General features: G+C 47.3%; 1 protein-coding gene across 3 annotated transcripts in view; it reads right to left on the bottom strand.

Moving 5' to 3' along the window:
* Positions 1-15,394, bottom strand: part of RFFL (ring finger and FYVE like domain containing E3 ubiquitin protein ligase) — a 70,535-nt gene that overhangs the window by 13,337 nt on the left and 41,804 nt on the right. For all 3 annotated transcript variants that reach the window (XM_006025744.3, XM_014520870.2, XM_025206596.1), the window contains exon 2: positions 9,914-10,104. In XM_006025744.3, the coding sequence (XP_006025806.1) occupies positions 9,914-10,099 (186 nt within the window). In that variant the 5' untranslated portion in view covers positions 10,100-10,104. The remainder of the gene's footprint in view (positions 1-9,913; positions 10,105-15,394) is intronic.

The raw sequence follows: 15,394 nt of genomic DNA, 5'->3' as shown, positions 1-15,394 counted from the left end.
AAGCTTGCCCACGCCACCTCCCCACCACTTCGTCCCTGCTGTCACAGTGGTGCTCCACCGCCTCCAGGGAGAAGGGCCGGGGGTGAAGGGGGATGAGGCCAGTGGTGCTGGCCTCACCCCACCGCTCTATCCCCTCTGTCATGGCTGTGCTACACCGCACCATCACCACCGCCTCCTGTCCGTAACACTCTTCGAGGACTCTGATTGGTTGTTTCAGTAACCAATCAGAGTGCTCCAAGGGTGTTACAGACAGAGACACAGATGGACTAAGCCAGGGGTGGGCAATTATTTCAGGCCGAGGGCCGCTTGATGAGTTTTGGTGAGCTGTCGAGGGCTGCATTGGTAGCTCCGCCTTTGACAGCTGCCCCGCCCCCTGGTTTCCATCTTGGGACCAGAAGTCCCATCCCTAACCCCTGACCTTTGCCACCGGAAGTCCCTCCCCTTGCCCCTGGAAGTACTCCTTTTGGGGAGGTGACCTTGGAACCAAAAGTTACACCCTGTCATATGGTCTATGTCATAAGAGCCACCCACCCAACACCAAACTGCCTGACTCGCTATATCTGTCTCAGAATCTCCTGCCCTCATCACATGATCCCTGACATTAGAAGGCGTACCTATTGACTGGGAAACACTGCCCAACACCAGGGCCCACCCTCACTGTGCGTGGCCTGCTCCCGGGGCCCCAAAAGTTCTGCCCTATGGGCCACGACACACAGGCACAACTTACCAGGTAGCAAGGGGTTGTGACCCCTCTAACATCCTGCCCCAGCAGTAGGGTTTCAGGGGCATCAGACCTCCCCCCACAACAGAGCCAAACCAATTGAGTCAAGGACTGCACACAAAATCTTTCAGAACAAATCATTTTTAAAAAGTATAGATAAAGTATTGTATACTAAAAATCAAACATCTACTATAACAGATTTTAATTTTATTTAAAAAATAATTTGAGTAGTGATTAACTTAACGCTTCCGAAAACAACATGACAAACATACAACCATAATATAAATAACTTAAATGATTAATTTAAAGATAAACAAAGGAACTCAATGTGAAGAATAAAGCCTCTGATGTGCATTAACCAGAAAATCAAGATCAGGCATCATCTCTGTTGTTGCAATGCGGAGCACTGCTACAAGGTGGTCAACGCTAATTGAAGATCTAAAGTTTGATTTGTTGATTTTCATTACAGAAAATGTCTGTTCACATACATATCCAAACAGCAGAAGTGTCTTTTGGGCATGAGCCTTGATCTTTGAAAACTTCTGTTCATTGAGAGAGGCATAAAAGCTAAGAAGTGGAACTGATTTTAGTTGCTCTGCAAGCCATGCATCACACTAGAGGTCAATAAGCTCAAGTTGCAGGTCACATGGAGCGCTGTCAACAGTAAATGTGAAAGGTGAGGAGACCAAAGAGGTCTTTTTCTATAATTTGAAAATCTTCAAATCGGCAAGAAAATTTAGCATGCAACTGCACTAGTAGTGATGTGTATTTTTTTAGGTTTTGATCAGAAACCATTATGTGTTGCAATGTAGGAAAATGGCCAAAATCTTTGTTTTCTATCTGATGGGAGAAAAGGAGTACTTTCATCATAAATTACTTGACACTGGAATGCAATTCATTAGCAAAACGTCCCTTCCCTTGCAGTCATGAATTCAGATCATTCATGTAGCCCATGATATCAATGGCAAATACAAAATCAGAGAGCCAATCTGCATCATTCAGCTGTGGGAAATCCAAATCTTTTCCTTTCATGTTTAAAAATGAACCAATCTCAGCTCTCAGTTCCCACACTCTTTTCAAAACATTACCCAAACTGAACCATCTTACATTAGTATGATACAAAACATCCGTGTGCTCAGATTCAGACTCCTCAAACAGAGTTACAAAGTGCCTGTGGTTTAATCCTCTTGCTCAAATGTAGTTGACCACTTTTGTAACTGTGTCCACAACAGTGCTTAGTTTTAAAACATTTTTACAGAGGGACTCTTGATGAATGATACAGTGTAAAAAATAATTTTCTGTTCTGGATTTGTGTCTGACTTGATCCTGAATTCTTTTGAGCAATCCAACATGTTTGCCTGTCAAGTTTGGGCTTCCATCAGTGGTCTCTCACACCAATTTTTTCCAGTCCATTCCCAATTTTGACACACATATTTACTGCATCCAATAAATCTTTTCCAGTTGTTGGGTCTTTCATTGACTGCATTGATGCCAATTCTTCTGAAAGCTCAACATTTTCAATGATTCCTCAAATGAAAATCAACAACTGGGTTGTGTCTTTGACATCACAACTGTCATTGAGTGTCAATACAAAGTATGAGAAATCATTTACCTTACTTTTCAATTGCTGGTGCAGGTTCTCAGAAATATCTTCAATACGTCTCACAATAATGCGCCTTGACAAGCTAACATTCTCAAACTGCTTTTTCTTGTCTGGGCACAAATTTGCAGCTAACTTGAGTACACATTCCTTTACAAACTCTTCATCAGAGAATGGTTTGCTCCTCTTGGTGATTGTGTGTACAACCTCATAACTCGTTCTCATAATTCCATCCAGTGCTGCCAATGCTTTTGTGAAAAAACTTTGCTCTTTCTGCATTGCAGCAACCATCTCCTCTGCTTTCTTTGATTTTTCTTGGGCTGGTAAGTTTTCATATTTGGATGCATGCCTGGTCTCAAAATGCGGATTCAAATTGTATTCTTTGAATACAGGCACACTTTCTTTGCAAATTAAGCGCACAGCTTTTCCACCTACTTCAGTAAAAAAATATTTAGAGGTCCATTCCTTGTTGAATATTCGGCATTCAACATCTACCTTCCTCTTCTTTGATGTGCTCATATCCAAATTATTCTTCTGTGCAGTGTTAAGATTAGGAATGTTATAACAGCTGCTCAGGTGATTGGGGGAACTTGGTAGGTGTGCCAGTAACTGCACTAGGAGCACTGGTGGGGAAGTTGGCTTCAGCCGCGTGCTGCTCCAGATGGGACGAGCCCAGCCAGGTCGGCACTGGCCAGGAAAAGCAGCATGCAGCCGAGGTCAGCTTCCCCATGGTCTGCTTGGGACGGGACGAGCCCAGCTGGGTTGGCAATGGCCAGCAGAAGCAGTGGCAGAGCCTCCTGCCTCTTGGGACCAGCTGGCACAGGTAGGGGGAAAGTGCAGCAGCACGTGGGGAAGCCGCAGCCAGGAAAAGCAGCATGCAACAGAAGCTGGCTTCCTCACGTGCTGCTGCGGACAGGGCAAGCCCGGCCAGGTCAGCAATAGCCAGCAGAAGCGGCGGCGGAACCGTGTGCCGCTCAGGACTGGCCCAGGAGCAGTTTTCCCTCCCTGGTGCCAGCCCATCCTAGCCCAAGCCACTCAAAGCAAAGTCGCAGCTTCTCCTCAGCTGGCCTGCCCAGCTGGTCCCAAGCGGCACAGCTGGCCCAGCTGCTGCTTCCCTTCCCCAGTGCCGGTCCAGCCCAACCTGGCATGCCCCGAGCAGCACGGCATGATACGGGGAAAGCCTGCCCAGCAGCTGCTCTCCTGGGCTTACCTGCAGGACAAGGTCCTTTCCAGTCCCGTGCAGGAGGCAGAAGCCGGCCCAGGCACTCCTTCCCCTCACCGGCGCCACAGGATCAGGCCCAGCCCCCTGCCCCTCTCAAGCTGCAAACGTGGCCTGAGCCAGGGGCGGGGCGAGGCCAGCTGGGTCAGGCTGAGGTCTGGGATGGTTGCCTTGCAACCAGAACCCAGTAAACAGCCTGAGGTGCTGCAGCCGGAGGCTGGTGGCGCCGGCTGCCACTGAAGGCTTTTAGACAGGCAGCTGCCACTGAAGGCTTTTAGACAGGCAGCTGCCATTACTAGGCTTTGAGGGCTCCGCGGGCTGGAGGGAAGTGCTTGGCAGCCCAGATCTGGCCCGCGGGCCATATTTTGCCCACCCCCAAACTAAGCCCTTTATTATATTAGAATATTATATAGGAAAATATGAGCCTTTTACCATGCCTTGAGGAGCTGCCAAAATAGGTTTCAAGGAACATATTCCACAGACAAAGCTCCTCTACCAGTGGTTCTCAACCTTTTTGGACTCAAGGCACCCCTCCATAACTTTTGTGAACTGAATAGCATCCTATTTTAAAAAACTAATTTATAGATTACAATGCCTGCTTTTGCTTCCTGCAGAAGGGCCTGGTACTGCAGATTGTCTAGACAGGGAAAAGCCTGACTTTGTACTTAATCTGCTTAGTTTATCTGTTTATCTCCTAACACCTGACTTTTCTCCTTATACTTCCCAACACCCTTTGAAATATCTGGTGACACCCTGGTTGAGAATCACTGGGCTACGGCATCACTGTGTCTGGCTCTCAAAAATGCAGAGGTGTTCAGATACTATAATGGTGGGCATAGGAGAAGAGATGCATCGTACACTTTATCTAAGCCAAAGAATCAGGAGTAACATTTCAAGGAATCTTAGTTATCAAATGATGCAGAGGAAGAGGTCTTTATGAATAAATATATCCCTGGTATTTCATTCACTACTCTCTTAAAGAAACAGTTTTCCTACCCTGTATTTGAGCAATAAGTATTTAGATACAAACAGTAAAAGATTAAGCATTAGACGTACCAACTTTCTATAAAAGAAGTCCAAAGCTTCTAATGTATTTGTTGATCAGTGACACATATTTAGACAGAAATGGCAGTGATTAGTGAAAATATGAGCACCAAAACAATTACTTTGAAAACGGTTAATGTATATTTTGCTATTTGGAACACAGGAAAACCATGTTTAAAATGAGGCCCATTATACCCAGTTGTGGCAGGGCACTTGATGTGCCTGCCACTTTAACAGGTCAGGCAGTCTGTTGAGCCATGGGCAGGTGGGGTCAGGGCTAACTGCAGAGTCAGCTGACCCAGGGGCCAGCAGATGAGGTTAGGTCTGATCAAAGGAGTCTCCTGGTTGGAGGAGGGCTGGGCATAGACTAAGTAAAAGCCCAGACACTGAGAGCAGGGCTGGCAGTAACATCTGGGGAACACCACTCAGCAGGAAGGCTGTCGCTCCTGAATGCTAGCAAGAAGAAAGACATCCAGAGGTTTGGGTGGGAACTAAGTGGACGGAGGAGGTTCCTGGGGACCCAGTGTGGGGTCCAGAGCCCTGAGAAGGGGGCTGAGAGTGTATGGGCCTGTTCAGGGACAAGGAGAGCCCTGAGAGAAGGGCTGAGTGCCTGGGCCCTGTTGAGAGGCCACATGAGCCCGAAGAGAGAGGGGCCTAGTGAGAGATCAGGCAAGTCCTGGGAGAGGGGCTGAGAGTCTGTGGCCTATTGAGGGGCCAGGTTGTGCCCAGAGAAGGAAGGGGCTGTGTAGAAAGACCTACGGAGGGCTCCGAGCCCACAGAGAGAGCGATCCATGGAGGGGCCTGAAAAGGTGGACCCAGAGATGAGGGAGCTGACAGCTGGAGGACTGACCCGGATAATCTCAACTGGCCTGTGCGGGGGACGCAGCCCAGGAGGGGCTGAAGGGTAAACAGACTACAGCAGAGATGGCCAGAGCTGGGCAGGCCTTGAGGTGGGGCCAGGGCCTAGGAGAGGCCAAAGGTCCCAGGGGGCAGGGCACAGCTGAGAGGAAGGGCTCAAGGGATGTGCAGCCCAGGATGACAATGGCTGGTAGGTCCAAGAGTGAGCCAGGGCCAGAGATGGAGGACTCAGGGTAGGAGATGGAGCCAGGACCAGAGGGTCCAGCGGTTAGCAGCCCAGGAAGGGCTTAGGACATGTGAGATCAGGTATGTCTGAAAACCACTCCTGGATAAGACCTAAAACTTCACCCTACTGGAGTTGGTTGGTGTGGTGGGGCTGCCTATGGCAGGGCAACCTTCATGAAATGCCATGCATGGGCCCTCCAGGGAAAGGCAAGGATGGGCACTGGAAAGCCTCAGCTCCCACTGCCTTGTGGGTGTCCCGTGGAGGGGGAAGACTAGGGGAGCACACCTCAACAGAAAAGCACTTGGCAGGGAACACTGGGACCACATGGGTCTAATGGCCCAGTTAGGGGCCAAGGAAAACCAGGACCACATGGGTCCAGCAGCCTAGCAAGGGACCAGGAATAGACAGAGGCCCAGTGAGGGGCCATGAAAGACCAGGACCAGGAAGAGTCCAGCGACCCAGTGAGGAGCCAGGAATAGAGCACAGGGTTAGATGGGGCTGAGGGCCTGGAGACAGGCCAGAAAAGTACAGAGGAGCTGAAACCCTGGAGAGAGGCCAGGAGAAAAACTGAGAGGCCTAGTAGCCCAGGGAGCGGTTGGGTGAGACCAAGGGGTCTGAGGGCCCAGAGAGGAGCCAAAGGAGAGACCAAGGGATCTAAGGCCTGGAGTGGGGATGAGAGAGGCATAGAGAGGGACTGTATCAGTGACTAGCAGAACATCTGCAAGGATGCCATCAGCAAGGCATGGGACATGGTGTAGGGGAATTATGGAGCCATGTAAATAGCCCACAAGTCCATGACCACAATCTAGGTGGTCATTTTAATAAGATCAGTGCAGCCTCCTTCTTATCATCATAGTTCCATCAAGGCATAGCAGGTAACACAAGAAGGTGCTCTAGGGGCAGAGTGGGCACGATCATGGAGCTTCCAGGGGGTGTCACGACCACCCCTGGAACCACGATATGTGACACTAATATGAAGATCTATGGTTATAAACTGGAACCTGGGCAAACAACAGTATAATACTTTAAATCAAAAGGCTGTCCAGGGTGTAATCTTTGACAGCAAATGGTACAGTGTGAAAGCTCAGGTTTGCTCTAACAACAAGGGTGCCAGACTCTAGAATTTCTCTTCAACTTACTTGGCTCAGCATTTTGTGCAAGATAAAAGTGAAAAAATGTCAGAAGTAAAGCTTTAACTACAGCAGCTCAGGCAGCTGCAAGTTTAGTACACCTGAACTTGCAGCTGCCTCAAAAGCATTCATACAAATGGCAAACCACATCTACATCTGCTATTTCCTACTGCACAGAAAAGTAAAAGCTTGACTGAATAATTCCTTTTCCTTTGTCTTTGTAGAGGAATGGTCTTTAAATCAGGACAGTGTTTTGATGATGCCTTGTGCAGTAGTTTGTTTTAATTCAGTATTACATACACAAGCTGCCTACTTCCAAAACAGAGCACTGAGTCAATATATACCCCTGAATTAGCAGGGAGGAATGGAGGGGTAAAAAAAACTTCTCTCCAAAATTTTAATCCTCAACATAGGCCTTAAAGCAAAGGACTATTCTCCCTACAAAAATACATACATATGTTTGTTGTTTCTATGGAAAGAGAAATAAAACAGCTTTATGAAGTGTTATCTTCAACAAACAAGCAAGAATCCAAAAGGAAACTAAATATGAAAAGACATTTTTCTCAGTTTCCCAATTTAAAATACAAGATGCCTAAAAAGAAATAAGGTGCAGATTTAACTCCATAACTATTTGAAGTATGTTGTAGATTTTGTAGCTCCTTTTAAAAAACAGGGTCATGCTGGGATACCTTAAAATAGAGCTTTTTAAAAGGTTCTTTTATCCAGCTCAAATGCTTCTATTCTTTATTCATTACCTTAACTCTGGTAATCTGCTACAGTTTGGCCACTTGCTGAGCCACAGAGTTTGGACTCTAACCAGCTTCTGAACACTCTTCAGGAAGTATTCTGGGAAGCTCCCAGTTTAAATAATTTCCCAGCCAAAGGCTACTGATTAATTATGAATCTTGTGACAGTAATAGCTGTACCAGCTAAAATGCACAAGAATTGAGTACACAGAAGAGGCTAACAGATAGGCAAAAAAGAAAAAAATGAAGGTTCTGCTTTTGCTACTCTAAACTGGCATATCAGTCCTCTCAAATTGTTGTGGCTTTTTAGCTGATATGTACTGTTTAAAAAGTCTTTTCCTTTTCATTGTAAGCATAGTGGATTTAATTTACTGCCACATCTGTTCTTTTCAAAAGGGACACGCTTAACTCTAAATCTAGTCAATTTAAAAATAATAAAGTGATTTCAAATATGACACCTGCCCAACTGTTGTGATTTTGCTATGCAATTTTTATTTCTGAAGTGTTTTTCTCTAGCCTGTTGCTGTGTGAAAGGCTTACAAAGAGAACAGAGGTTTCATGAAGTGCTGTCAAATATACAAAGTAGGCAATCTAGAAAATCCTTCTCTCACAATCGTCTTAGGTGGTGTCAACAACAAAGAGTAGACAATACATTTTCAAGCTGCTACTCCTTATTATCACACTATAAAGGAGCTTGCCATTCCCTTGTCAAAGTATATAAAACACCTAAGTCTATTTGGAAGACAGTCTTTAAGCTGCTAATTATTTTCAACTGTGCCAGCTGATTGTGATAGAAAAGCTAATATTTAAGGAAAGTAAATTTTAATTTACTTATTTACTACTTACTATTTATTACTTACTAATCCTAATTGTTATATTTTGTCCTTGAATCAAGTGCCTCCTTTGTTGCATGTTTTGCAAGCTCTTGATATTGGCTTCCTGTAAACCAGTGATTTTCAACCAAGAGATCTTTTTAAGGGTACTGCAGCACCTGACCCGTGTAACAAAGTAAGTGCTCACTCCTCACCACACCCAGCCCCTTGTGGCAGAGTGGGCAGCCCCTGCCACTGACAGCTCCCATGCTCCAGACAGCGCACACTGCTTCAGGAGGGTGGGGGACATGGGGCCAAGCTTTTTGACCTGGATCCTCCCCTTGCTTCTCTTATTCTCCCAGGACCAAAGGGGAAAGCAGCTCCAGTCCCTAAGTGTAAGTCCCTATAGGAGCTGCCGTGGCAGCAGGGGCTGCACTTGCCCCCTCAGGAACAGAGGTATATCTTTCTACTAGGGCTGTGCAAAGCTTCAGGTGCTGATTTGATTCGGAGGAGATTTGGGTCGATTCAGCGGCCAAATCTCCAAAAATGAATCGAATTGGGAGACCAATTAAAAGGTCCAAATCAATTCGAAGCTCTCTGAATCAATTCAGAAAAGATTCTGAGAGCTTCGGAGATTCGGGCAAACCCACTCACTGCTGCAGGGAGCTAGACCCGGACTCCATGCCGGTAAGTAGGGGGCAGGGAAGGAGGGGCTGGAGGATGCATGAGGGGAACATGGGGGGACCCTTGCCAGGCCCCATCCCCTGCCTGCTCCCCTAGCCCCCTGAGCACCCCCCAACCCCTGCCCACTCTCCCAGCCTCCCATGGCTTCCCTGCCCGCCCCCGCTCCCCGCCCTTCAAAAAAAAAAACCACTCACCAGTTGCTGCAGTAGCCTCGGGGCTTCTGGGGACTTGTGGCAGAGCCCCCCACGCAGCACGGGGCAGCAGGGATCGCCCCCTGCCTGGTAGGAGCTGGTGAGCAGAGGGCTTTTATTTTAATTTTTTTTAAAGAGCCGGGAGCTGGGGCTGGGAGAGCAGGCAGGGGATGGGGGTCATGACGGAGCCCCTCACACAGCAGCCGGGCCCCCGATCTGCCTGCCAGATGACAGGAGGATGCTGCTGCCGGCTGGGACCGGCACTGGGCACAGCCCGTGCCAACCACCAAGAAGATTTGTGCTGCCGCTGGCCCCAGCCAGCAGTGACAGCATGCTGTCATCCGGCATGCACTTCCGGGGGCCCACACCCCCAAGCGGGCTGCAGGGCCTGTGCCGGACTCCTCCCAGGGACATGGGCCCCCAATCTGCCTGCCAGATCACAGGAGGCTGCTGCTGCCACCCCAGAAGGTTCATCTGAATCAGGCAAGAAATGACAACGTTTTGGGCATTTTCATGATTCGCCATTATAGCTTACGGGGGAAGCATCAAAACAGCATTGAAACAGCGAAAGTTTCAACGAAATGAAATGGAACTTGAAATGAAACACTGTTCCATGAAATGTCGAAACAGAAGTCAAAGCAGAGTGGTGCTGTTTCGCACAGCCCGAGAGTTCACTACTTACCTTCCTAGATGAATTTTCAAAGTGTGCCCCACATCCTTTGCAGCTCTGTTCAGAACCAGTAGGAGAAGGGTAGGAGCTGTAACCCGGGTTGGAATATGCCTGGGATCTGGGACCCTGTTGTGGCTGCTGCTGCATCTCTTCAGGTTGTCCATCCAAACAAAACCAGTTACAACAGGACGCCCACATAGTAACTAATAGAAAGAGGAGAAAAAAAAACACAAATTACCACATAGGAGGCCACCTACCTACTACCAAAGTGAGGGCCAGGCACAAAATATTTATAATTCTTTTATTAACTTACTGAATAGCAGGGAGACAATCTTTTCCCCAGAAAATTGTTAAATTCATGCAAAAACGTACATAAGTGCAAAACATAACAAGCTTTTTACCCTTAAAGAGAATGAATGTTACCAGCATTCTTCCAAGCTGCTCATTAGGATAGAGGGAAGATTAAGTTGAAATTACATTCTGTCCTCTATGGATATTCTGCAGGGCCTCTAAGCCTCACTGTTATTGTGAAGAAAGGAAAATTGAGAGGCACTGGAATTTAAGCCTCATGGAGAGAGAAGAGACCCATGTTCTCACACATGCATTGCTTATGTAGAACTAATTGCAAGACCCTAGTTGGATCCCCTTTAGCTACATTTAGGTTCTGTGTATAGAGCTACTTCAGCTATCACATAAAAAGGTTGTGGAAAATGACACTGGAGGTGCTTCTAAAGTTAGGCTTTCAGTCTTCATCTTAGACAAGTGGACAACCAAATGGTACAAGGTCAGTGACCATAACAGGCATTTATACAGGTACTTTGGGGGGGGAGTAGTCACTGCTTTAATTAAAGCACCCAGAGCATCTCATGTATTAGCATCCCCATGCTGAAAAATGGCGGCAGGGGTGCTTTAACTACAGCTCATTGAACGAGCACACCCACATGCTAATACATGAGGTGCTGGAGTCAGCTGGAGCAGGGCAATTACAAATTACATATGTCAAAGCAGCCTCTCTGCACATGTCCAGGTGCCCAAATTGCCTTGCCAGCACATGAAACTTCCTTACAGTGAATCAGGTCAGCCTCTGCTAACTTACATTTAGAATTAACAGTTAACTATAGAGAAGCCAGATGCTAAAAATTCATAAATGCCTCCTCCTATCTCTTTCCTTGAAGTTCTGCTAGTTGAATATTCACCTATTCCTAAAATCCTGGGTATACAATGAAAAATGTTTGCTCCTGTATTTACTCAAATATAAGATGACCCTGAATGTAAGATGACTCCCCAATAATTTGATTCTATATATGGAAAATGCGCTCTGCCCTCCCCCTGCCTTGTAGCTTTCCTGCCCCCACCCCCACCCATTACTGTCAGACATTGCTCCAGCTCTGTTCCTCCCAAGCACAATGTGGAAGTGAACTGCACATGACAGTAAGGGAGTAAGGTGGGGGTACAGAGGGGAAGGAAGAAGCTGCAGAGGACAAGCAGAGTGGGGCAGGAGATAACTGCGGGTCTGACTCTAGCCCTGACCCAGACCTGAAGCAACTATCTGCTCCCCACTTCCCCTCTTAATTTAAAATGCAAGGGGCCAAAAAACTGGACTTTGAAATAAACCTGCCCTTTTACATTTGCATATGCAAATTACTACAGGTACCTATACATGCATCTTAACTTGTTGCAAACTGCTGCAAGTTTTAGTACAGGTACTACATAAACACACTTCTGAACCTATCTATACATAGTACAAACTTTTTTTTTTCTCATTTCATTTCAAGGGCCAAATCAGTTACAAATTCAGTTGGGCAAAGTCCAATAGTCAAATTCCAAAATTTAACAGAGCAGAGCTCAGTCACCAAGTCTGTGTGGCTCTACCATAGGGCAAGTATCCTCCCTCTCAGACCCATCAGTCTGGAGCTTTGGAAACTCTCCAAATCTAGGCAGGCATCCTGCCAGGCCCGGAGGCTTTGGGGTTCAGATGCCTCCAGTCTCACTTGCTCTGACCCAAAGACCGAAAACAAACTACGCTCTTTTTTTTTTTTGCAAAATTGTTTATTGATACATCTATCTATAGAGATATATCTAACTGTACTTCTAACAACCTGTCTTGTGACAGGACTAATGATGTAACTGTAAAAACTGTGTTTTGGACTGTCAAATGAACCATAGCTGTTACAAAGACCGCACCAGGCACCTGCATTCCCACATGCCCGTGCACTCATCACCGTCACCTTATTGCATAGTTCAAGGGTTTTGAACCTTTTTTAACAAGTATACCCCTTCTGTCTCCAAGTTTCAGCTCATGTACTCCTTTATATTTCTTTCTTGTTTTTAATGTTACCAATTATGTGATATAAGGCAGGCTACACTAATTAACATCAAATGCATTATTAATATATGCATTAAATATATATATCATAGTTATACCACAACAGTTTGGTCCTGGTATGCTGCTGGATTAGTACATAATAGGAAACAATATTGCAGCTCTTAATGAAGTGTTTGCATAAACTTGTTTCTGTATAACAAAGTTATTATGATTGATTATTATTGAGGCGGGGCGGGGCAGGGGGTGCACAGCCGGGACAGAGCAGGGGACAGAATCGTGAGTGGCTCATTCAGAGGGTGCGGGGGGGAGGCAGCTCCCACCACTATGTGCACCCTGGGAGGGCATGGGGGTGTGTGCCTCAGATCTGTGCACAGGTCAAGGGCAGGCTGGGGCCAGGGTGATGCCAGGCTCTTCCTAGTGGGGGGTTGGGCTGGGGCTGTGCTTGGGGTGGGTGGCAGCAGTGCTGGGAGTGCGGGCTAAGGCAAATTATAATGAGGGTTCATTTGTCACTTGAATGGGCGCTTCATAAGTGCTCTGAAGCCACGCATTTCTGTCAGTGCACAGCTGTACAACACTTTCAATGGCCCATCACGCAACAAAATGTCAGTTCTCTCACTGCCCAAAGTGTAAGTTTTGATGCTGGGGAGGCTGCCTTCTTGGAGACAAATGAGGTCTCTTTGTAGGTGGTTGAAACATTGCTGAATAGTGCCCCATTTTTCTTTCTTTGCTAAAGTTCTCACATTCCCAGGCTATTTGTGTCCCCATTACAAATGCTGTGAGGGGTGGGGGGAGCGGCTACCACCTTGCCTTTTTCACTCTCTGCTCTTTTTGATTCTTTGCTCAGGCTTAGGTTCAGGTTTTTCCCCAGCCTACCAGGGTCGTTCTGGACTTTAGGCTTCTTTCTCTTGCAGGCTGGGGGGGGAAAAGAGTGACACCAGGGACCTCTCTCAGTGTTATTTGTTCTAGTCACCCTGTCCCATTTCCTTGGGCTCAGGGGGTTCCACTCCATCTGCTCTGTCACCCACCTCCATCTTCTTACTCCAAGGGCATCAAGAAGGGTTTCTACAAGTAGGTATGAGCTACAAAGAAGGCCCGACAACCCAGAAATAGCCACCATAAGATACAACAGGTGCTAAGAACAAGGGACAGAATGTCGAACACAGATGTGCTCCCCAGCATAGCAGCAAGACTGTGTGGAAACAAGTCTTCTACAAGGACCTGCAGAAGGATCGCAGGGACTTGAACAGACAAGTAGCCTACCAGGCACTCTCCATGTGGGTACTGAGAAACAGAGAAGGGCAGAAAAGTCTGCTGAACTGCCCTGGCCAAACCTGTTGGAAGGCAGAAACAAATTGACCACCTCCTTTGGTACTGCCCATACACCAAGAGGTGTAGAGGAGAGTAATCTTACTCCTCATGATGGTGAAAGGGGTCAAGACATTGCCCAGAGAGGCAGCGCTGTTCGGGCACTTGATCAAGCGGCAGAGGACCCTGATAACACACTTGAACTAGTTAGCCTTCTGCTTTAGGAATGCCCTGTTGAAGACCAGGAACCTACTTATATACAGGTACACAAATCTTTCAATCAAAGACTGTGTCAAAATGGAACTGAATGAGATACAGAGGTACTACAAAAGGGAACAGAGGGGTTGGGGCGGGGGTAGGCAGGGGGCAGAAGGATCGGAGGCAGTTTGGCATGATTGTAATGGGTAAAGGTGATAGCAATGAATGCAGTTATTGTAATGGGGAGTTGATGGTGTAGTGGTGTATGCATGTTAGGGACTGTCTGGAGTAGGTCGATTGATCCCCTTTGCTGGGGGATGGGGAAACTCCAAGTGGAGTATGCCTGGGGATTGGCACACAGGAAAGCTCCCATGTGGAGGACACTACGATAACTGTTTTTGAAAATGCTAAGGGAACAGTTCTCCCACAGCATGTCAGGAAATCGAGGGTGTCAGCTAGGGGCCCCAGCTGCCTGTAAACCAATGCCAGGAGCATGGGGAACTAGCAGGAGGAGCCAGCCCTCCTGCTTTCTAGTGGGGCAAAATGACCTGGTAGGGATCATGGAGACCTGGTGGGACTCCTCGCATGATTGAATGTAGCCGTAGAGGGCTACACCCTGCACAGAAGGGACTGAGCAGGGAGAAAAGGCAGAGGGGTAGCTCTCTACGTGAGGGAGCAGTACACCTCGCTGGAGCTGACATTGGCTCCAAAGATAAGCAGCTTGAAACCCTCTGGGTCAAGCTTCGGGGGGGAGGAGGGGAGCGAGGTGAGGCCAGAGAGACCTAAGTGTGGACATTTACTACAGGCCACTGAACCAAGGGGAGGAGCTGGAGTTCTCTCAAGAACTGACAGAGGCTGCGCGTGCAAGGGACTTGATTGTCATGGGCAACTTAAATTACCCAGACAGACTGGGAGGAACACTCGGTTAGGTCAGATCGGTCATGTAGCTTCTCAACCATAATCAAGGAGATCTTTTTGACTCAGGAAGTGCAAGAGGCAACCAGAGGTACTGGTCTACTAGACTTGGTGTTGGCCAAAGGAGATGATCTGGTGTGTGGCTTGAACACGAAGGGTAGCCTGGGTGACAGCAACCATAAGCTCATCAGGTTCACTGTCTGCCGCAAGGCTGACAAATCAACTGGCAGGACTGAAGTCCTGGGCTTCAAAAATGCTGACTTCAACAGGCTCAGAGCCCTAGTAGTGGAGGCGATGCAGGACCAAGGACGGAAGGTGAATGGGGTGCAAAAAGAGTGGTCATTCCTCAGGGACATGATTCTCAAAGCACAAAAGAAAACCATTACCATGAAGAGGAAAGGTAGCAGAAGGGCAAGCCCTCCTGGCTCAATAGAGACATCGCAGTCCTCTTGAAAAAGAAAAAAATAGGCGTACACACAGTGGAAGCTAGGGACAGTCCTCAAGGAGGACTATACAACAGTGGTCCACACTTTTATGGAAATGTCTGGTAGGGAAATGATTAGGAAAGCTAAGGCGGCAACTGAATTTAAGTTAGCCAAGGGAGTCAAGGACAATAAGAAATCCTTCTTTAGGTATGTAAGGAGCAAAAGGAAAACAAATGGAAGCATGGTGCCCCTGGTTAACACCTCAGGACAGCTGGTAATGGACACTCAGGAAAAAAAATGAACTCCTGAATACCCACTTTGTTT

This window comes from Alligator sinensis, unplaced genomic scaffold (assembly GCF_000455745.1).
Source record: "Alligator sinensis unplaced genomic scaffold, ASM45574v1 scaffold561_1, whole genome shotgun sequence".
Classification (NCBI taxonomy): Eukaryota; Metazoa; Chordata; order Crocodylia; family Alligatoridae; genus Alligator; species Alligator sinensis.
This window is presented reverse-complemented; position numbering and strand designations above follow the sequence as displayed.